We start from the raw sequence: 22,241 nt of genomic DNA on the forward strand, positions 1-22,241 counted from the left end.
AGAAAATTACAAGTGAGCACACAATAAACTTAATTTATTTCCATTTAAAGTCAAGGCTCGCCCCACAGATCTACATTCAAGATTCTTTATTTGTCACATGCATAGTTATACAAGTACAACACGCAGTGAAATGTATCCTGACACGCTCGACTGTGCAAAAAGGGGAGAGAAGAACATTATATCTTATATTAGATCTAAATGTTTTAGCAAATCCTGAGATGGATTTGCTAAAACATTTAGATCTAATACGTTGTTCTTTAAGACTAAACTCCTATAATAACTAATTAAGAAAAGAAAGATTAGTGCTTTCCTTATAAGTGTTTTACGTGTACATTTGTTCACACTCCAGAGCAGCAGGGGGCAGCAGCAGGACACACAGCAACCAGAAGTATTTGTACAATAAGCTGGAAAGCTCGTGATTTTCTTTGTTTCTTTGCTTTTCTTTGAACATTAACTGTTTGTTTAACATTTTTTATCCTCAGTAGACGAAATATGGGATTTTGTTTTTTCAGTTTAGCTTTTTATATCCAAACACAGCCGTGAATGCTGGGAAACATCACCTGCAGCTCGTCAGCAGGTGTGCGTGGTTCACCCGCAGCAGCGCTTTCAGCTGCATCATTGTTGGTAGTGAGACTGCAGCTGTGCTCTCAAATGGTCAAAATGCTAACTGTTAGATTCAGCTTTTTAAATAAAAGCACAAACACAAAAAGGCCAAGAAAGAAAAAACTAAATGACCACAAAGAGCAGTCATTACAAAATGACCATAAAAGAAACAGGCAGCTATTAAAAGAAGCAAAATGATCACCAAAAAAAAGCTTCTACTCAAATCTATTGAGATTAAAGCAAAACTGTGACCCGACGGAGATTTTCTGCCATTTAGAATGAATTTCTTTCAAAATTAGCTCGTCTGTGCTGCTCAGTTTCACCTTTCCTGTGGAGAAATAAGCTGCACTCGGATGTATTAAATATACATGCACACAGAGCTGAGACAGTAATGTACACAAAACTAAACTCAGGCCACGACCACATCGAAGAGCCTCTATCAGCTCTGAAAGCAACCCACTTTAACACACACACACACACTTTGCTCGGCAGGGTTCGTCTGCTGCTTTAATCACTTGGTTCCACCGACTCTCTGCTAGCGCGCCGTTAGCCTACATACAGTATGTCTAATTCTTCAGCCTTTAGCGCGCTGGCCTCGTTTCACTGTGGGATGAAAATCGATTTCATGGCAAAACATTGCTGAACAGTTTGTGCTTTCAAACATAAAGTAGGACAGCAAACAGAGCAGCTGCTCCGGGAAACACATGCATACATACAGTACACATGTCCTACCTGACTCTGAGGTGGGCGGCTCCTTTTTTACCCTTTGTCTTACTTTTTCATGATTACAGTAAAAGAAAAACCCCGTTGGCTGCTCTTCGTGACCTCCTCTGTTCTGGGTGTTTAATTCAAGTCTGTCTGACTGCCACAGGGCTGCACTGGAGCAGGAAGCAAGGCCACGCTTAATTTAAAGTATGTGCCTCATTTTCCCCCCTTTATCTAAAACCTGATCTTCCTCCAACCAAACTGACCCTCTGTTGGTTTCATGTTTGGTCTCCACCGAATCCTCAGAAGAAAAAAGTTTTTTAGCTTTTACAGACTCTTTCTAAGTTTTCAGGCTAGTGTTAAGCTAACTCTGTGCTTTTCAACCTTTGCTGCAGCGATCTGGATCAGTGTGCTGACTGGCAAAGCTGGAATCTCAAATGAAGTCTGCAAAAGTTTAAGTTATGAAAACATTTTTGACTCTAAATGTTTAAAATTATTCATGTAAAATCTGTTTTTTTATAAAAATTAGTATACACTGTGCTATTTTACAACAGAGGTGCCGCGTTAATCTTCAGGTTACAGCAGGGGACATGAAACCAGATTTAAATAATTGTCTGTTAGCTTTTTTAACAAATACTTTGAGATATTGACAAAAAAAATGTTCAAAACTATTAAATGAAATTAAATCATTTCAAAAAGGTCCAAAATAACTACCACGGAAAACAAATACAAATACAAAGTGAATTCGATGACCTTCAGAAGACAGAAAAACACTGAAAACAAAAACATAAAAAGACGAATCATGACTGCAAACAGATGCTAAATGAGTACAAGGACACAGAAATGACAATAAAGGGAAACTTGCAGCCAATAAAAGTCATAAAAAGGCCACAAAACAAAGAGAAACAAGTGATCAGAGGGTTTTTTAATCTAGTAAAATACAGAATAAGTAAAAAAAAATGCCCAAACGATTACAAAAGAAACAAAAAGATACAAAAAAGACAAACATGATACCTCAGAGACACAAACTGAACAGTAGGTGAAAGTAAAAGACAGAAAATGACCACAAAGTGAGACTGATGGAGGACATAACGAAATCAGAAATCACTACAAAATTACACAAAATCACCTTGAAGAGAGATGCAAGTAGAAACAGAAACAAAAACATAAAAGAACAATGTAACACTAACACTATGTAACAAGAGCAGTTAAACAGATACAAAGACATAAAAATGACTATGAAATGACCATAAAATCATATAAAATGACTACAGACACACAAAAATAACCACAGACCTATACAGGTGAAGGCTAATAGAAACAAAACGACTAAAAAAAATCATAAAAATATTTTCTTATTGTGAAATGACTCACAAAGGAGAACAGAGAGCCACTAATCAACCACAACAATCTTACATTTAACAGACAGACGTTGTGTACAATGTAACTACTGTTTGAAAATGTGGTGGTAGTAACCAAGCTTTAGAAACAGGAAGTGGTCAGAGCTCTTGAATATCTCCGTACTTTTACTCAGAGTTTTTAATTCAGAGCTTGTATTATCGTGTTTTTACCCTCCTTCATCTCTGACTGTAGTATTCTCAAAGACATCCGTCTGTCTTTGCCGCTGCAGACTCGTCTGTTCTTCCTCGCTCTCTTATGGCCTCTCTGCTCATACCTTTAATGTCATGATCTTTAGCAGCCAATGATTTTCAATAGGGAAAGGTGGCCTGACCTTTCCGTCAAAGCCTTCTTTCCGAATGCTCCTAATACAACGAGGCAGGCTGTTGTGAGAAGCGGGCTGCTGGCTTAGGTCTCTGGTGATGGCTGGATGTGAACTGTATACAAATGTTTGGGAAAACGGCTCAGTTTATGAAGCAGAGTCTATGACCGGGGAGAAGCAGGATCAAAGTAAATTCAGAGACCTTTTTTTTGACTGAGAAACAAAGGTTGAAATTTTAAGTGACAATAGTGAGTGGTCGGTGAAGAGCCAGGTTTTGTTTTCAGGAGCTGGTGGAGACCAAAAACAGAGCTTAAAAAAGAGCTATCTGAATTAGAGACCACCAACCTTTTCAAAGAGTTCACGGCCTTCATAAAATTTGTTCCCCTGCCTGATGAAGGCTTTTTCTTTACCTTAAACATGACCGTGATAATACCCAGAGAGCAGACACGGGGCTTAATGTAGGCTACTTTCGTCACCAATGGCTCATCTATGACAGAAGTGACATAAACCAGTCGTAGCTGGGTGGTAACTTGGGTTACAGCAGGTGTTGTCTGGACCACACGATGACCAAATGTCTCAGTGCTCCTAACATCTGCTTCATATTAGTTTAACCTGTAGCTGAGCTGTGGAATCTAGACTAGCCCTGAGCCACTGCCGCCAGATGTGGCGAATAGGAAACTGCTAATGTGGGCCGAACAACGAGGGCTTTCTGGATAAACACAACTTAATTACTCCTGGAGTCTTCCATGGAGTTTTTTCTTGTTGTTATAGGCTTTAGAGATCAATTAATACTACAGAGAGAATGTCAGCACATCCAACTTGGGAGGTCAGGTGAAGTAGTATAGAGCAGCGGTCCCCAACCCCCGGACCTCGGACCGGTACCGGTCCGTGAGTCGTTTAGTACCGAGCCGCCAGAGTTGAGGCTCAGGTGTGAAATGTATAGTTTTCAGGGTTTTTATCGGTTTTCAGCGTTATTTTGTTATCGTTTTTATCGTTAACTCTGTTTTCCTGGGTCTTTTCACGTGCGTTATGAATAAATTTTCTTTTTTTCAGTACTGGTACTAGTTTTATTTTGTTGTATTTATCCGCGACACCTTAAAGGCCGGTCCACGGACCGGGCTTAAACCGGTCCGTGGCGCAAAAGAGGTTGGGGACCGCTGGTATAGAGTGCAACTAGGTGGCTGGTGGATCCACCAGCCGGTGGCAGTCTGCTACCAGTCAGTACGAGGCAGCAGTCAGCAACTCACAACAGTTACATTAACTTAAAATAAATTCTGCTTGTTCAAATATATAAAAATCTAGTCCCACAAAAGAACTCTGTGTTTTCATGCCAGCCCAGCACAGTGCACAAATGAAAAGGACTGTAATCCTCTCAAACATGTGAAAATATAAATAATACTGCTGGCAACGACCACGTCACAGCTCAAGCCAACGAAGAGTAAACAGAAAGTGCTAAAATAACATCCAGTGTGGCATTATCCAGCAAGGCATCAGCAGACTGAACTTCTAAGTGAAAAAAAAAACAATTCAGAAAATCCCCCTAAAAACAGCTTCTTCTTTTTTTTTACACTAAAAAGCCCTCGAGCAGCACCGGGAATCATGATTCTCGTCCACTGGGAGTGAAGAGGAAACAGTGTGGTGTTGCTTTAGAGCCACACAGGAAACTGGTGTTTGTCTCCTACCAGTGAATGCATGTTTCTCTGCTCCCTAATCAGGTCGTTCTTGTTTCTAAACCTAATCACATCGTATCTCATCAGGAAATGAGGGCACTTATAGTCAACATATTTTATCACTTAATAGAGAGACCGTTACGAAGAGCAGGTCAAGGGAACGAATGGGAATCCATGTGTGGAATTTGAGGGGAAAAGGTTTAGTAAAGCACTCTGTACAACATGAAAACGTAAATATTTTACACAGAACATCTGGTCTCTGAATTGTATCCCCGTTCCCAGCATAATCCTTCTTAGGACCTTCTTGCACATGACGGGGGGGGGGGGGGGGTCTTAATGATGGACTTGGGGACCGAGTCCAGGAAATGAGCAAGGCATACCAAAGCATATGAATCAGCTGGAGACCACTTACATCTGTCGTGAGTTGGATTCAAATTTGGACACTATATCTGGATAACCTGATCTTTTTTTAGCCCAGCCTACTTCAGGATAATGCCTTCAGTAATTTCAGGGTACGCATTAATACATCGACATAATGAATTACTAATATGTAAGGAGTAATCTTTCACCTTTAGCACCCGCTGAACTCTTATGACTAGACTGCTATTTCATGTGGTGTTGGATGGAGACAGAAGAGAAAGAAATGAACAAAAATCAAATCAGCAGAGAGAAAATACCCAGCGACAGGAAGCAGACAGAGTTTACTGATTACTCATAACTGCTGATGACTTTTGGAGAAGTGATTAGCACTTATAGCTGTGTGATTCGTCATTTCAGGTCAAACACAGATATACTGTACAGTCAGACTTAAAACTACCTCCATCCAGTAAGGCATTTAAATTAACCTAAAAAAAAAGCACATATTTAAAGACTATAGAGCTAGTTTTAGTGGATGTAACCAAAACTCTTAAGCTGAGAAAGCTTTGAGACACCAATAGAGAGCCCTGTGCAGATAAATGTCCGGCCAAGTTACCAGTTTAGCCCCAGGAGTTTAGACCAACTAGCCACTGACATCATCTGAGTTAGCAGACATGCTAGCGTAAGTCAAACAATCTCTCCATTGATTGAACATTAATGTTTAGCATTTAATCAATCAAGCAGTCACCTCTATTAGGGCAAACTGGCTTTTTTCTAGTTAATGTTAGTTAGTTAGCTTGTCAGTGAAGCTGCTTTGTACCTACTGTAGTAGCTAGCTAGCTAGCTAGCTAGCTAACCTTAGCTTGTATGCTAGCATCACTAGAAAATCAAAAAAAATCTTTTTTTACAAGTAGATGACGTCTAAAAGACAGAAAAAAGGTTAAAAAAATTATCTTAAAAAGATCCATCATTACTACAAAAGCAAAAATGGATTAAAATGAAAACAAAAATGCAAAATGACCACGAAGAGAGACAGGCGAACATCAAAAGAAAAAATCTACAGCTACAGAATGACTACAAAAACACCCAAAACAGTTAGAAAATACCCAAAAATTATACAAACAAAGAAATAAAATTGATGAATATTAAAAGATATAAAATCATTAGAAAAGGAATCTAATAAGTTGAAAAATAACTTTAGAGACACATAAACAGAACATTAAGGGAGACTATAAGCAACTAAAAAATACAAAATGAAAACAGAAGCATAAAAAAACAACAACACAAAATGAGACAGAAAATGGGAGAGATCTGATCCCAAAAATGTCTATGACAAGTAACTGACCACAAATGGAAACAAGAAAAGTACAAGAAAAATTGTGAAAATAGGGTTCAGGTCATTTACAGAACAACGTTCTTGCTATGAAATGAAAGCTTTCGGCTTACGGCCCTCATTAGGAACATCGTAAAATATACCGAACATATTATTTGTAATAAACTTTCTCTTGTGGAACGGCTGAAGCTGTGCCAGAAACCCTTCTCTGCCTATATTATAATTATTGCCAAATGTTTCCGTAATCCCATCCTTAATACTCAAGCAGTGCTCGTCTCACAAACGTGTGTGTGTATCCTCTTCTAACCTGAAACTGAGTTCAAACACTAAAAAGTTGAGTCTTGCAATTCTCTCAGTAAACTTGAGATTTATGTCCAATGCAGAAAGGTGTGTGTGAAGGTCAGAGTGGTGAATGTGCAGGTAGTGTGTCAGCCTTCAATGTACTTTGGTCAGAGTTAAGGTACCATCACATACCTCTGAGCTACAATTTTATTCACAATAAACACATTTTGTTTCCAAATTCAACCATGTGGTTCTGACGGGCGCCATCTTTAACTATATTTCTTCTCCTTATTCTTTCAGCTGCTCTCTTTCCGAGTCAAAGCAGTTCATCTTCTTACATCTCATTCTGTCTCGAGCATCCTGTTCTGTCACACTAACCCTCCTTCACTACATCCCACTAACATTGCCTTCCTCTTCTGCTCTTTCTTTTTCTTTAGCCAGCAGCAGCACAGTGTTGGTCAACAGCACCGGGCGTGGTCATTGCTATCAACAATGATGGCCTGAAAATAACCCCTTGACTTGAGATGAAGTTCCACATGGCTAGAGTCCAGTCAGTGACCATCTGGCAACCACAAGCCCAGGTAGGGTTGTGAGCAATGTTGCCAAGTGTTCCTGGAGGTCAGTGGTAGTTACCAGGTGAGGTGTATAATGCTGCACCAAAAGCCTTTTGTGATTGCTTTGGTTGCCAAGAATTCAAGCTAGTTTCCATTGACTTGTCTGCAAACACTCACCAAGCGTGACACAAACCAGAAAAGAAAACCAATCACCTTCAAAGAAAAGGTCGCTCTTTTTAAAGGTTCAGCATCACTCAGCCAGAAATTTGTGAGTATTTGCAGACAAGTCAGCATCTTCCACACCAAGTTCAGATTACAGCGACAGCATTAATCTGACAACCAGAAAACCCCGGCAACTTGTCCGGAAATACACATTTTTTCTTAGCGATCAGCCTCTGTAATGCGTCTTAGTCACCAGCAACTCATCTGATGGCACAAAGTAGAGATATATAGATTTGTTTTTTACAGTAATGACACAACAGCCTTTGAGCTTTTATGCATCCAAGTCAACTTTGGCGTCAGGAGGTATATTTTAGTTGTGCAAGTGCATAACCGTTTTGATACTTTAGGTGATTTTCCCCCTGCAGCTGTAAAGTACATATATTTTTGGCTTAAATGTAAGTAAATACCCATCATAGCTACACATTTAGCCACATGTCAGTGAAATGATGAGTATTGGGAACTACTGAGGACAGAGGGAATGAGTGGAAGTTTGTGTTCTGATTACTTCATGCGGATATTTAAAACTCCTTTTCACCATGAAACTGGGACACCGGTGGATGCCATCGTGACTGCTGTGGGACTACAGCACTCAGAGCCACCATCTATAGATCAGAGTCTGATTTTCAAAGTCGGGATTTGGGTGGAGTGTTCCTTTAACAGTCCAACCAGCAAGACAAAAGGGAGATGTGCAAAGGGGAGGGAGCATGAGAAAAGTGAAACGACAAAAGAAGCAGACAGATAGTGATCTTGAGTAAAACAGAAAGATTGAAAAACAGAGAAAAATAAAACCCTACGAGGGACTAACGGAGAGAGATTAAAAGAGAGATTGAGAGTGAAAGAGTTATCCACAAGCTGTATATCCAGGTCACTTCAAAGTACTAAGAAAATCCAAAAGTCCCCTGGGCAGGCGGCCAAGTTTTACCTGCCCCTCCACTTCTTCCATTAACACCCCTCCCAAACCAAAAAAAGCTGCAGCAGATTTAGTGCAACTGCAGGAAGTGTATATTAAACATTGGCAGTTTAAATACGGCTCCCTATTAACACCTCGGAACTGGATTGTGAATCACCAATAACGCAGAGGCCTAATTTTTTCTTGTTCCCGAGTTATCAGTCATTGTTCCCATCAAAGGTTTATGGGCCCCAGGAGGGGACGGTGCTGGAGAAATCGTCCGCCAGTAGAGTGATTAGAAGTTTGGAGATGAATGTGGAGAGGAATTAAGTTTCAGAAACCGAAGAAAGACAAAGGAGAGTTATATGCTGCTGAGCAGCGAGACATTTTGTTGCTTCAGTTTGGTGGATCATCCATATTTAATGTGATGTGTGGAGCATATATTAATCTTTTGTTATTGAATATTGTAAAATAAACCTCTGCTCGGGAAGCTTTGAGAAAAAAGCTGAAGAATTTTCTCTGTTGAACTATTGGATGATTCAGACGACAGAGACTCATTCAGTGGTGTCACATGACAGCTTTCAGTCAGCTGCTACCTATGAAAAGCAGGCCACTGTTACGCAGAAGGCACCTTTGCATTGGTGCCTTGCAACTTCAGTCGTGGCACTACTGGCCACCAGGACATGACGGTCTACGGACTGGCAAACCACGTAAGGGTTCAAAAAAATCAATGACCTACTAAAAGATGCAGTAAAACCATACTGGAACACAGAAAGTATAAAAACGTGGATGTAGATTGAGATATCAGATGTACTTTAGTGTAATACCACTTTGTACCACAAAATGTCATTTGGGAAAGTCTTTAAAAACACTTTATTTATATTAGTGTGGACAAGGAGGGTAAAACACCGCCCCCTGGTGGTGACAGCTGCAGGTTAAATAGACTCTGCATGAGAAAATGCTAACTTCCTGTTTTAAGACCGGATGTAGAGTTGTACATTTCCAGTAGGTTTATTTTGCGGTTAATCGCTGTGTCCCGCTCTGTACTGCTGGGGGGAGATTTAACAAGATGTTAAGTTTCCACTCCTTTCCAAAGGATCCAGAATTGCGCGCACAATGGCTGATAAAAACCAGAAGGAACGGCTTCACAGTTACGACCAGCTCTGGTGTGTACTCGGTATCTTCGTGTCTTCCTCTGGGAAACGTTGTCTTCAGCCGAAAGTTGTTCCATCGTTATTCCACTGGAATAATTTTAAATAAAAAGACAGAGCAACCCGGAGTTTGGGAGCGCCGCCCTTGACCTGTTGATACTGTGGCTATGGCAACCGAGAATGACAACACAGAGGATGAAAACACCGATCGCTGGGCAAATGTTCAGCATTCTATTATTAGCTATTAGCTAGCACAGTCATGTACACACGTACACAGCATGTCAACAAACCGTGAAAAAAAGCCACAGGATATAAATAAAAATGCTGGTAAGCGTCTCTATATATTAGTATTTACGAACGGTATGTTGGGACTTACCTCCAAAATTATACAAATACTGAGAAATATAAAATTTGAATCCTTTCTCACTTTTGCTCTGAGGCGCGGGGGAAAAATTATCGACTAGTCGATGAACATCATCTACAGAGATATTTGGTAAATGCCCAAGACGTCTTGAGAAATGTAAATGGGCGCTTGATTCATCCATTTGGTTGACTTGTTTTGGAAAACCCGACTGTAAACAAGGCGCGACTATCACACCGGAAGTAGCATACGCTAATGCGCACATAGTCTATTCAGAGAGGTTAACTGCAAAAAGTACCTTTAAGTAGCTGATACACAATAAAGCAGGAAAGATCAGGGACCATCCTGCTAAAGGGGCTACAGACCTGTTTATGTTTGCTGAGGTTTCACAGATTTTTTTTATGTAATTCAAATTGTAATGTTATAGCAAAGTTTGTGCAGACCTGACCGTTGTGTCCTCAGTGGCTCTCTGCACAAAACAACTGTATTTACACGTTTTATTTAAGATTTCCTCAAACGTATTGGTCTCTCTCAAGTTAAAGGGGAATTAAGTAATTTAGTGTCTAGACAGGGAGCGCTCCCTGTGATACAGACTGCAGCCAGAAATCTGAGCAGCTGAAGGAATAGTTGTTTAGTCACTTGTATTGATCTCCAAACTCTATCAACCCTCTGCAGATGGGGATTCTGTGCTGCAGTGAAAAAAAGAGAAAATCTTACTTATTGCTCTTTTACAGCTAAGCAGAATGAGGCGGGCGTAATAAAGTGAGCAGCCAGGACGGACAGGTAATCAGACATATGGGCGAGAGGACAGTTGAGACAGGCGAGCAGACAGTCGCATTACTGCAGAGACAAACAGTCGGACAGCATAATAGGCAGACAGACAGGCAATCACGCAGCCTCTCAGGAAGGGCCGCTTAATCGCAGCGTGATTTCCTGAGCAGGCGAACACGAGCGCTACAAAAGGCTGTATCGTCCTGCGTATCGCAGCGTTCTGGGCGGGGACTTCCTGCAGTCACGCTACAGAGTCTCTGAGGTGTGGATGGCGGCGTCCCCATAGGAGACCTCGAGGAATGTAGGCTGAGAAGCACGTAGTGAGGGTGCTCTGTGGTCACTGCCTCTCAGGTCCGTTATTTATAAGCACACGGTGAAGACTTCAAGCACATAACTGGTTTTTGAAGGGAACACGGTGCAATGACAAAACCTTTAGAGTGCTTTTTAATTGTGTTTGCTTACAGTTTTATATCGCCAAACCCACTGTGAGGTGCGTGCATCATGTATCCATGATGATGTGTGTGCAGCAACAACAAATAACATCATTTGATTGGCTTGAAATGCAGATGTTTTCTGGCACCTATAGTTGGATAAACTAGGATTCAGCTGCATCCAACTGTAACTGTAACTGTAACCACACCCTAAAGACTAAATACAGTTAAGTGGGTGACTTGTACAGTTGGCACAAAGGAACAAATTATCTATCAGTGTTGGGAAGGTTACTTTTAAAATGTATTCCATTACAGATTACAGATTACATGCCCCAAAATGTATTCTGTAACGTATTCCGTTACGTTACTCAATGAGAGTAACGTATTCTGAATACTTTGGATTACTTAATATATTATCATGCTGTTTACAACTACATGAATGTACTATTGCTGTGATTTATTACTGTTACTGAAGGTCCGCGGCTCCGAACCGTAGTAAAGGGACCTCTGACTAATACGGTGGGTTCTGTGTCGGCTCGTAGCTGAAAACTAGCTTTACTTTGTTGTCTGGGTCAACTTTGCTAGCGAGAGACAGAGAGAGGCGTTGAAAGGCTGCTCCAACAGAACTTATTGTTTCAGAGGAAAACACGAACACGGTGTACAGTCGAGTCTTAATAGCTTACTTACAACTGGGCTCGTCAGGCTCTCTTCTTGGCTGCAGTGTTATTATTATATTTACATGCTTCCAGCTCCCGTTTCTGCTCGATGACAGCTCGTACTTTTCCTTTTTCTCCCTCCCTCGCTCACAGACACATAACGTGTATGGCAGTCCATTCTCCCTGCAGCGCGGACTACACTGCCCATGATGCTACATTCTTTAGAGCTATACCTGTAGCATTCTGCCTATTAGCTTAGCACAACAACAACTGCGCTCTCTCACCCAGGAGACACGCAGAGAGAGAGCGTCACCCTGTAACCATGGCAACCGTAACGCTGCCGCCTGGAACAACAGAACGTAGCTGTCAAACAAAACCCAAACAGTCCTGACCCGCCACAATATGAAACAGGGAAGTACCGCCGTGTAATCCATTTATTTCAACAAAGTAACTGTATTCTAAATACCACCTTTTTAAATGGTAACTGTAACGAAATACAGTTACTCATATTTTGTATTTTAAATACGTAACGGCGGTACATGTATTCCGTTACTCCCCAACACTGTTATCTATAGAGATCTTTAGAGACACAAACTGTTTTTGTAGCAGGTTGTAAACGTGATCATTTTAAATGGGCGTCTGTGGGTACTGACTGATGGGAAGCCCCAAGTGGACGTTAGAGGAACTACAGCTCTGGCAGTCCAGTTTTAGCTTTAGTCCTTTTTAATAGGACAGTTTCTTTTTCTAACAGACTTTATTAGAATAAATCAGTTTAACCATCTACAAAGTGCAGCACAAGCATAATGTAATCTTACATTCTTACTGATAAATGTGTCATTTTTTCTCATTTTTCTTATAAATATAAGTAGTGTTTCTCATAAATTGGCAGTTTTTTAAATTGGTTTTTTTCTTTTTTTTTCTTTTTGTTTGTTTCTTTTTTTTTCTTTTTGTTTGTTTCCTTTTTACTCATGAATTTACCATTTGTTTCTCATCTATTTATCTTTTTTTGTTTTAAATATGCTTGTAAATCTTTTCTCATAAATTTTTCTCATAACTTTAAAACTTTAACTTAAAAAAGTTTTTTGTTTTTGTTTTTTTTTTCACCAAAAAAAATGTTGCTTAATATTACACAAAAAGTTCCCCGGTGTTTTCGGTGCCGGGGAATGAGCCGGTGTGTTTCCAGTATTTTTCCAGTGTGTGATCATATTTGATGTTCTTGCAGCACATTTCAGAGAAAACAATCAGCTCCTATTAATAGAAATCAGACAAAGACAGTCAAAGCAACATTTTACTGTCAAGTTGATGATGAGTGTTTAGATGAAAACACACAAACACAATGCGTCTAAATATATGTGTGCCAACACCAGCAGATTGAGAAATCAGAGGGAGGAAATCCCAGAGCCATTAATACGAACACGCTGTTTTACACTTTATGGAAAATCTGGATTTTATCTTTAGCAACGAGGTAAATCCCAGGAAACATCAACTGGACGGTCTCACATTTTCTACATTTTTAACCTAATTTTTAAACAAATGAATTTGTGTCGCGAGCACCAGGTTGGACACACTGATTCTGCTGTTTTCACCTCATAAATGTCTCATTTTGTCTTCTAAATTTTTCTTTTTTTTCTTATATGTGCCAACGTTTCTTTTTTCAGTCACACAAGTTTTATTCTCATAAATTTGTCACTTTTTTCCTCTTGTTTTCTTTCTTTTTTTTAAATGTTTTTCAGACTTGTAATTATTGTTAATTTGATGGGGATTTTCCTTTTGGGTAATAACCACCCCGAGGACTGTTGGGATGACACGAACAAGCACAATGCTTCTAAATATACCCACGTCAACACAAGCACACCCAGATGTAAGTCAGAGTGCAAAGGGAGGAAATCCCAGAGCCACTTGTGAGGACGAGCTGGTTTTACATGTAATTTGACAGGAAGCATAAATTATGGCCAGAGTTCAACATTCATGATGATTTTAATAATTTTTATGCATTTATTTGTGAAACCAGCTGAATTGGTGGTGGTCTGCACCCATGATCCCCGGGAAAAACGCTTTGTGTCCAGTGAGGACAGTCACCGCGTTCCCAGGTTCATGAACTTATTTTGATGCCACAGCTAACGGGAAAGGAAGTCCACCACATCCTTGTTGAACAATAAAACTTTGTCGTTGTTGCGATCTTGCGGTGTTCATACTTCTGTGCTGTGAAGATTTAGGACTGGTTTTTGGTCGGGTCAAATTTACACATTTAACTGTGATAATTCTGTAAACAAAGGTTTGCAAAAACATCAAAGTACAAATGGGTGCATTGATGAAGAGCCATCAGGATTCAGTTTATAGCACTGGGTTAATTACAGCTTCACCTCTCTCTGGCGCTGCATGGTGATGATGGCACTCTTCCCTGCACTTTGTCTCCTGCCATTTTAGTGTCTTTTCCTCAACACGTGAATTATTCATAATTTTGCGGCAGCGTTTTTATCTTTTATTAATTTTTTGTGGAAACACCATGCTCTGTTCCACCCCGTTGGTTTGAAATTGTGAAACTCAAAATGCAGTTAATATTTAATGTTATAGAAAGCAGATGACATAATAGCTTTCATAATAAAAGTCGCCTGTGACGCGAACCCCATCGGATGCCGTTTCGGCCGTGACACTGAAGGTTAGGTGTCTTTTTCAGGTGTTGTGTTCCAGATGAAGGTGCTGACAGATTTTGGGCATCAGAGATGGTAAAGCTGTTGTTGGGGTGGGACTTCCTGACGGGAACACTCAGACCTCTAACAGTGACCTTCACAAGTTTCCATTCATGGCTCTGAAGTCAACAACAAGCCCTCATTTATCTATAGGAACTCTTGTTAATAGTCTTATATTTTCTACATGAGTGTTTCTGCCTGACTGATCTTTGCGTGTCTTGATTGTTACTTATTGAATCTACTTCACACTCAAATCTGTACCTGCTCTCTTACACTTTAACAGTGTCCTCGTTTGGCCTTTATCCTCAAAATCAACAAGGTCATATCGACTTTTTACCTATTCAGGACCAGAGATGGGCAGTAACGCGTTACTTGTAACGCATCATGAGCTGTGGTTGCCAGATGGTTGCAGATCAGTCTCTAGGCCTGTGTGACTGGCGCCATGTTCACTTGACCCTACACTGAGAACATTGATTGTCACATGTTACATGGTGAGTTGTCACCAGAGATGGGCAGTAACGCATTACTTGTAACGCGTTACTGTAATCCGATTACTTTTTTCAAGTAACGAGTAAAGTAAGGGATTACTATTGCAAAAACAGTAATTAGATTACCGTTACTTTCCCGTAGGAACGCTGCGTTACTGCGTTACTAAAACCGTGATTTTTTGCGAGAATGTCTCATGACAGTGACGTAAGCGAGTGCAACGTTCGTGACAACAGCTGTGTGCAGATCAACAATGGATCATATATCAGTGCAGAGAGAGTATGAGCGTGCAGCGTTTAAAGCGTGGAAGTACTGACCTTACTTTGGGTTTGATTCCATAAAAAGTGACAAAAACATTAGTGTCCGTTGTGCGTGGGAGGAAAACTTCTTTTTACAGCGAAAAAAACCCTAAACTTCCAAGCAAGCACCGAGTAGCTACGACGTAATGGGAAACTCACAGAGAAACTGCCGTATCCTTCCACTGACCGCTGCACACCTGCACCAGGGTAAACCTCCGCCTACCCCACTCCTGCTTTACAGGTGAAAATAGAGCAACAGGACCGCTAGTCTTTGACTTTATTTATTTTCTGCTGTGTTTTACTTGCATCTATTTGAAAGACTGAGTGTAAACACACAAAAAAATATTTTATGTGCTGGAATGTGCAGAAAATAGGTTTAAATGTTAAACTAATTTCTTCCAGTCAGAGAATGTTGCATATAATTACATTTTTGCTTGATGCATAAAGTTAAAAGATTAAAACGAATAAAACAAGTTTTAAAAAGAGACTTTTCCATTTGATTACATTTTGTATGATGGATTATGTAGAAAAAGTAGAATTGGGCTGAAAGATCTATCACTTTATCACCTATTCAGGTTGTAAATCGTGTTTTTAAAAAGTAACTAAGTAATTAATTACTTTTGAAAATAAGTAATCAGTAAAGTAACAGGATTACTTTTTTGGGGAAGTAATCAGTAATTAGTTACTGATTACTTTTTTCAAGTAACTTGACCAACACTGTTCAGGACACGCGGATAACAGAACTGTGCAGCCAAATGCATGTTGGAGAGTTGATGTGAAAGATGAAGGGAGCTGAGGGTGAATGTGACGTTGTGCATTTAGCGGCAGATCTATATTCCTACCCTGGTGTCAGAAGGAATTGAGATGGAGGATACAAGCAGCAGAAATGAGCTTCTTATACTGGTTTAGGAACCTCTCGGTATCCCTGTGGAGACCTGGATGGTGGTGGCCAGGGAGAAGAAGTAGAAATTTGATGGAGGGGATAAAAAACCCACACTTTTTTTTTTAGCTTTTTCCTCCTAATCTTCTGTTTTTGGGAACACAAACTGCCCACTGTGGCTTCGTGCTTAGCATCTTTGCCCTGACAAGTCTCCAAACTTGGACTTTTGTCAGAGGAAGATGTCAAACATGGAGCCAACTGCCACACTTGGTGTTTAGAGGAATTTTGGAACAACATCCTCACTGAAAGGCTGGTAATAACATCCCTGCACATGGTGCCAGGGGCTCTGCTGACCCTTGGCAGTGTCCCCGGGCTTTTCTTCCACCGGCCAGAACAAAACAACAGAGAACACTTTATTTATAGCAGCGTGACAACAAATAAAGTTGGAAAGGTCAGCCGTGGGGCGTCCACATGGGATAAAGGGGCCTGTTGCACTGCTGAACTTCACAGCCAGTTTTTGTATGCATTTCTTAGCAACAATTACACTTCATGGCACAACTTTTTAGCCCCGCTGTTGAGTTACCCCAAGCACGCAGGATGCTTCAGATCCCAGCTTTACGTCCAAACAGGTGCAGCCGGCTGAGAATTCATCAAAAAGAAACAGCGGCTGACAGCATGATAATGTTTGGGTTTTAGCATGGAAATACGGATGAGCTCTAGAAGACGATAACAAGATGCCAAGAAGAAAAGCAATCCATCAAGTAAATCCCCAAACGGCCATTTCTGCTTGTTATATCAACCGCATTGTGGAGAGGGAGCTGAACGGGCATTTGGTAACAAAACAGCTTTCGTCTGTAATGGCTACAACACTTCACTCTCTTCTTTTGTGTTTCTGGTTTTTTCCTCCTAATTTAAAATGTGCTGGAGTCCTTGTTAATGCTAACTGTGCTCAAGGCCGCATGCAGACACAAAACTATGTAAAGGCACTTCAGACGACAGACTTCAACTTACTGAAGTTTGAGTTAAATCTGCACATCCTCCAAGTAATATATCACTAAAATACTTCAAGAGCAAGCAGGAAAGTCCCCAAAGAAAACACGAACATGATCAGCACCAACGTTAACCCACATGCTTTATGTTTGGAGATATTAAAGCCTTTAATAGATTTTTCCAGGAGATTTCACTTCATTTAGCTAGTCTTCTTATTCTAGCGCTATCTTCTTTATTTGGATAATCTCTGTCTGATTGCATCTTTGGTAAATCCTAGGTATTGGTTTTCTTTTAAATTTACCTCTATATGCATCAGTAAATACTTTAATTAGATTCAGTCCTTCCTCTTCCGTGGCTTAGGCGTTTTTTAAATAACATCTTCACTGCAGGTACAGTTGGGTCAATAATTTGTTGAATAGAAACATGTTTTTTTGGTAGTTTTGCATGTGCATGAGTTTGTACATGAGTTACAGTGAGTTTGAAATATTAAAAATACAGACTTTCAGCTTTAATTTGAGGGCTTTTGCAAAAGTATCGCATCAACTGTTGAGTAATTACAGGTATTTTTATACACAGTCCCTCATTTTCTAAATTCATGCTATTAATTGAAAAATAAGGTTCTTGTTAAGGTTATAAAGGGTGAAAGTTAAGTCGATGCTGCAGGGTGTAATAAGAAACTGAGCCCTTTGCACTCTCAATGATAGCTTGAGGCTTCCCAGCAGGACTTTATTAAGCAACAGGTGACGACACAATAGCTACATCCGTCTTCTATATACAGTCTACAGTATTATCTTGAGTGCATGCTGGAACAAAAAGGCGAAGCAGCTACAGACCACTTAACACAAAACCTTCTGGAAACATCTCTGAATCTTTAGCATTCATGCTAAATTAAATTGTAGATTTTGTTTCTATTTGTATCTATTTCTATTATTTTATTTCTCCTTTGCAGATTAATTCATATGTATGGCATTCTCACTCAGTCACTCTTCAAAGATACTAAAACAGCTGATATAAAACCAAAAGGATGCACAAATGAAGCTAATTTACCCGCACCAAATCTGGATCCAGACGAGGATCATTTGGACAAATAAAGCAGCAGAATTTAAATATAACAGGCAAGCAGGGACACAAAAACTCTGCTATGTGTACTGCCAGACTATTTTTTTCATTGTGTGGACGGCCCATTACTTCACACTCTCAAATGGCTCGTAAGCGCTAATGAAGAGCAGCTTTAATCAGATTCCTAATAAATTGACCATGTTTGAGGTTGGATGTACTCCTGCCAAGTCAAACAGAGTGTTTACCTCCACCAAAGAAGAAGAAACCAGGATTTAAGCTTAGCAGATGCTCGCATTCACACTGGTACTTCAGTTGGATGGAGACAGAGGTGTGTTTACTGTGATTATAATCATACGTGGTTGTGTAGTGGAACTGTACGTGTGGTTTTGATGTGATCTGCAGCATGTTTAACGAAGTTATCTGACATTGTTTTGGTCCACCGCAGTGGATAAGGCTTCATAAAGTCAGCAGCAGAGACAGAGACCAGGGCAAAAACATCTGTGCTCCTCCAATGGTTTGCAGTGAATGCAGGACACACATTTAAGGTGGCCCAGGCATTTCTTTAGCACATCTCACCAGATGCAGAAAGAAACTGAAACTCCATCATCATTTTGATGGTTAATAATCTCTTTGGTGCAGCGGATATACACGGTCAGGCAAATGTCAGAAAGCAGTGACAGGTTCAGAGTGCATCGCTCAGAGGAGGAGGCCACAGTTCACGACAGTGGCTTGCTTCCTGTCCTGCTGCATCGGAAATACCAGAAGCGAAGCCTCCGCGGCGGGACTCAGACGAAACTGCGCACACTCGGGAGCACACAAAGTAAACCCAAAGCCGTACACACCCCAGAAGCAATAAACACAGCCTCGCATGCTGATGCCGCCTCCCTCGAACACCAAAAACACACATAGGACACGTGAGGATTGTCCTCGCACTGAAAACCTCCCATCCGCTGGAGGTATTGTTGGACTCTTCCTCCTCTGACGCCTGTGAGGCTCATGTTTAGAAAGAGGAAACAGCCTCGTCTGAGTTTGTACACAGCACAGAGGCAGAAGGTTTGCACCGTGTTTACACTCACGATGGCGTCTCTGGATCGCAGACTTTCACACTGAGACCTCCTCCACATGCTGAGAAGTTGTTTTTCTAAACCATAGACATAATTCTGAGATCATCTACTTCTGTTGTTTTCAGGCTTTTTGTTGCTGCTGAGCAACAATTGTTGACACGTTGTTGATTAGGCCTCACAGAAACCTGCAGTTTCTCTGATGTCCACTAGAGGCTCCAGCAGTGAGTCGTTCCCTGTAGATTGACAGTTTCACAGCAGAAACAAACACGCTTACCGCCTGATTCTCCCATTACTCTGTCTTGTTTGAGCTCTTGGTGCGTTTTGGCCTACTTGTTGTTCCTAGAGTATTTAAAAGTAGAATGGGAGGCAGAGCCTTCAGTTTTCAGGCCCCTCTTCTGTGGAACCAGCTTCCAGTTTGGATTCAGGAGACAGACACTATCTCTACTTTTAAGATTAGGCTTCAAACTTTCCTTTTTGCTAAAGCATATAGTTAGGGCTGGACCAGGTGACCCTGAATCCTCCCTTAGTTATGCTGCAATAGACGTAGGCTGCCGGGGATTCCCATGATGCATTGAGTTTTTCCTTTCCAGTCACCTTTCTCACTCACTATGTGTTAACAGACCTCTCTGCATTGAATCATATCTGTTATTAACCTCTGTCTCTCTTCCACAGCATGTCTTTATCCTGTCTTCCTTCTCTCACCCCAACCAATCACAGCAGATGGCCCCGCCCCTCCCTGAGCCTGGTTGGAGGTTTCTTCCTGTTAAAAGGGAGTTTTTCCTTCCCACTGTCGCCAAAGTGCTGCTCATAGGGGGTCATATGATTGTTGGGTTTTTCTCTGTATCTATGAAGCGCCTTGAGGCGACTTTTGTTGTGATTTGGCGCTATATAAATAAAATTGAATTGAATTGAATTGAATTTTGGTGCATATTGAATCAAATAAAAATACACTGGTACATTTAGTCACCAACCCTTGGACCCGAGCTGACTTATAGTAAAGTATAATCCTGGCTAACCAAGCTTACTATAGTTAGCTGACTATTAGCACTCCACCCTCGTGACTTCTGGCTCCAAAAAAGCACCACGGCTAAAGTTACAGACTCACGATGCTGACTCAACAGTAAGAAGAAAAGGAGAATCTATGTTTCAAAAGTTTCGATTTTTTTAATATATTTTTACGACTGATAGAATATTCAGATATAATTTTATGACTTTAATTTTGTAAATCAAACTTTAATCAGATCCTTACTTCCTTTTTTTGATCAGCCCCACGTTCCTCTGTCCAGCGTATGCACACCTCTGGGATCACCATCCCAGATGTGTCCATAAATCCCAGATGTTGTAAAATATCAGAGTAAATATTAAGGAGGCAATAGAAGTGATTGAATGTAAGCCTGCTGCTCAGTCTGTTCACAGCAGCTGCTGTCTCTCACTCACACACACACACACTAATTAATCAGTGTGAATTAGGCCAGTTTAAGTGGTGACATGGACCGAAATATGACCTCATCTCTAAAATCTCCGGGTCGGTTTTAAAGCATCTTATCGGGCCTTGTTTCCACTCCTCCTCTTCCCTCTGCACCTCCACACACTGGGAAAAGTCCATCAGTTGTTTACATACTCCCACTTCCTCCTCCACTTGTGAATTAATGATGCGAGTGCCGCGAACCGCTCTCCTCTCCTCTTCTCTGAGGGAGTTATTCACATTTAAAAGCCCATAATCAAACACCTATGCGTTAAATGGAAGCCCATTAACGCTAATGGTATACCTTGGACCGAGCCGAGATGAAACCTTGAAGAACTACAGACTATTAGGGCACGGCAAGGACTTTATCCTTCCCGCGTTGAGTCACTGGCTCAGTCGCATATCTGTCTTCCATTTCATCCAAAGCTGTTACTGTTGCACCAGTAATGGGTTAAGGTCAGAGACTGGAGCTGGTGGAAAGCATCTCAGAGAGAAGGAAAGTTCATTTTGCTAATTTCTTCACTCGTTTCTCTGTCTGTAATTTCACCGTCTGAGGGTTGTGATAGCCTCGAGCGGAGGAGATTATTGATTAGGCCTCTGTTCAGGCAAACTGGATTCTCTGTTTTATAGTATTTAACACGGGGGGGGATGATAATCACCAGCCTGCCTGGGTGCAGCCAGGTCGCTTTACAATCCAATATTTCCTTCTTGGGGGGACCTTCAACATCTGTACAGATTTTATCTCCCAAACTCTCCAGCAGGCGCTCACGTGTCTGCTCAAGTCTTCCCTCTGGTTATTTTAGGATACCCCCCCCCCCCCCCCCCCCCCCCCCCGTCTGTGGTGTTCAGATGGTCTGGTCCAAGGCATGGGAAAGGAAGGGGAGTGGTAGAGGAAAAGGGGAAAACTTCAACAATGACTTCATTAACGCGGTGCCCGACACGACCAGCATAACTGGACTTCACAGCTCCGTTCCCACGCTGGATACATGTCTCTGGATTTAATTCTTTATGAAGCTCGTGTGTTTGTCCGGTTCAGCTGTCAGGGGTGACATGGAGGCCTGCTGAAGTTTCCTCTGCTCACAGTCCTCACACCTCGAACAGCATGTTGATCACAAGTGAGTATGAGTCCAGCTCAAGCCTAAATGTTGTGTTACACGACAGGATGAGGTCGGCCTCCTAATGCTGTTTCTCTCCGATGGCGTTATTCAAAGGAGGTGATTTGGAGATGAGTTTAGCGAGACATGAAAACTTTTTCAAAGGTTTGTTTGTTGAGTGACTTCAGATGAGACGTAAATATGTTGATTCTTGAGGCAGAAGAGGAATTTAAAGAACTCCAGCGCTGACTAAAACCTCTTTGTTGTTTGAAGGCCGTGGGCCTGAAAACATCACAAGTGAGCTTTTGAACTCTGGTGATATAAAAGCTCGTTTTACTGGCAGGAAGAGCGTGGGATTCACTCTGAATGTGCGTGGGTTACTTTTGAAATGTGATCCGCTGGAGAGAACTTTCCACCTGCTGAAGAAAACCACCGCACGCATATTCAAACGTTTTAATCTGAAAACACATTAAAGTGCGTCGAAGGCACTCCTGTATGTAGACTCAAAG

General features: G+C 41.1%; 1 protein-coding gene across 6 annotated transcripts in view; it reads left to right on the forward strand.

Moving 5' to 3' along the window:
• Positions 1-22,241, forward strand: part of LOC146510492 (rho GTPase-activating protein 7) — a 126,687-nt gene that overhangs the window by 64,277 nt on the left and 40,169 nt on the right. The window contains exon 1 of one of the 6 annotated variants that reach the window (XM_085173712.1): positions 237-7,251. The exons of 4 other annotated variants lie outside the window; for them this stretch is intronic. Coding sequence is in view for 1 of the 2 variants with exons in the window: in XM_085173709.1 (XP_085029835.1) it covers positions 21,741-21,753 (13 nt within the window). In the remaining variant the exon portion in view is untranslated. Of the gene's footprint in view, positions 1-236; positions 7,252-17,973; positions 21,754-22,241 lie in introns of those variants that run through there. One more of the 6 variants, XM_085173709.1, reaches the window with a different exon arrangement.

Source organism: Neolamprologus multifasciatus, chromosome 10 (assembly GCF_963576455.1).
Source record: "Neolamprologus multifasciatus chromosome 10, fNeoMul1.2, whole genome shotgun sequence".
In the NCBI taxonomy this organism is placed as follows: domain Eukaryota; kingdom Metazoa; phylum Chordata; class Actinopteri; order Cichliformes; family Cichlidae; genus Neolamprologus; species Neolamprologus multifasciatus.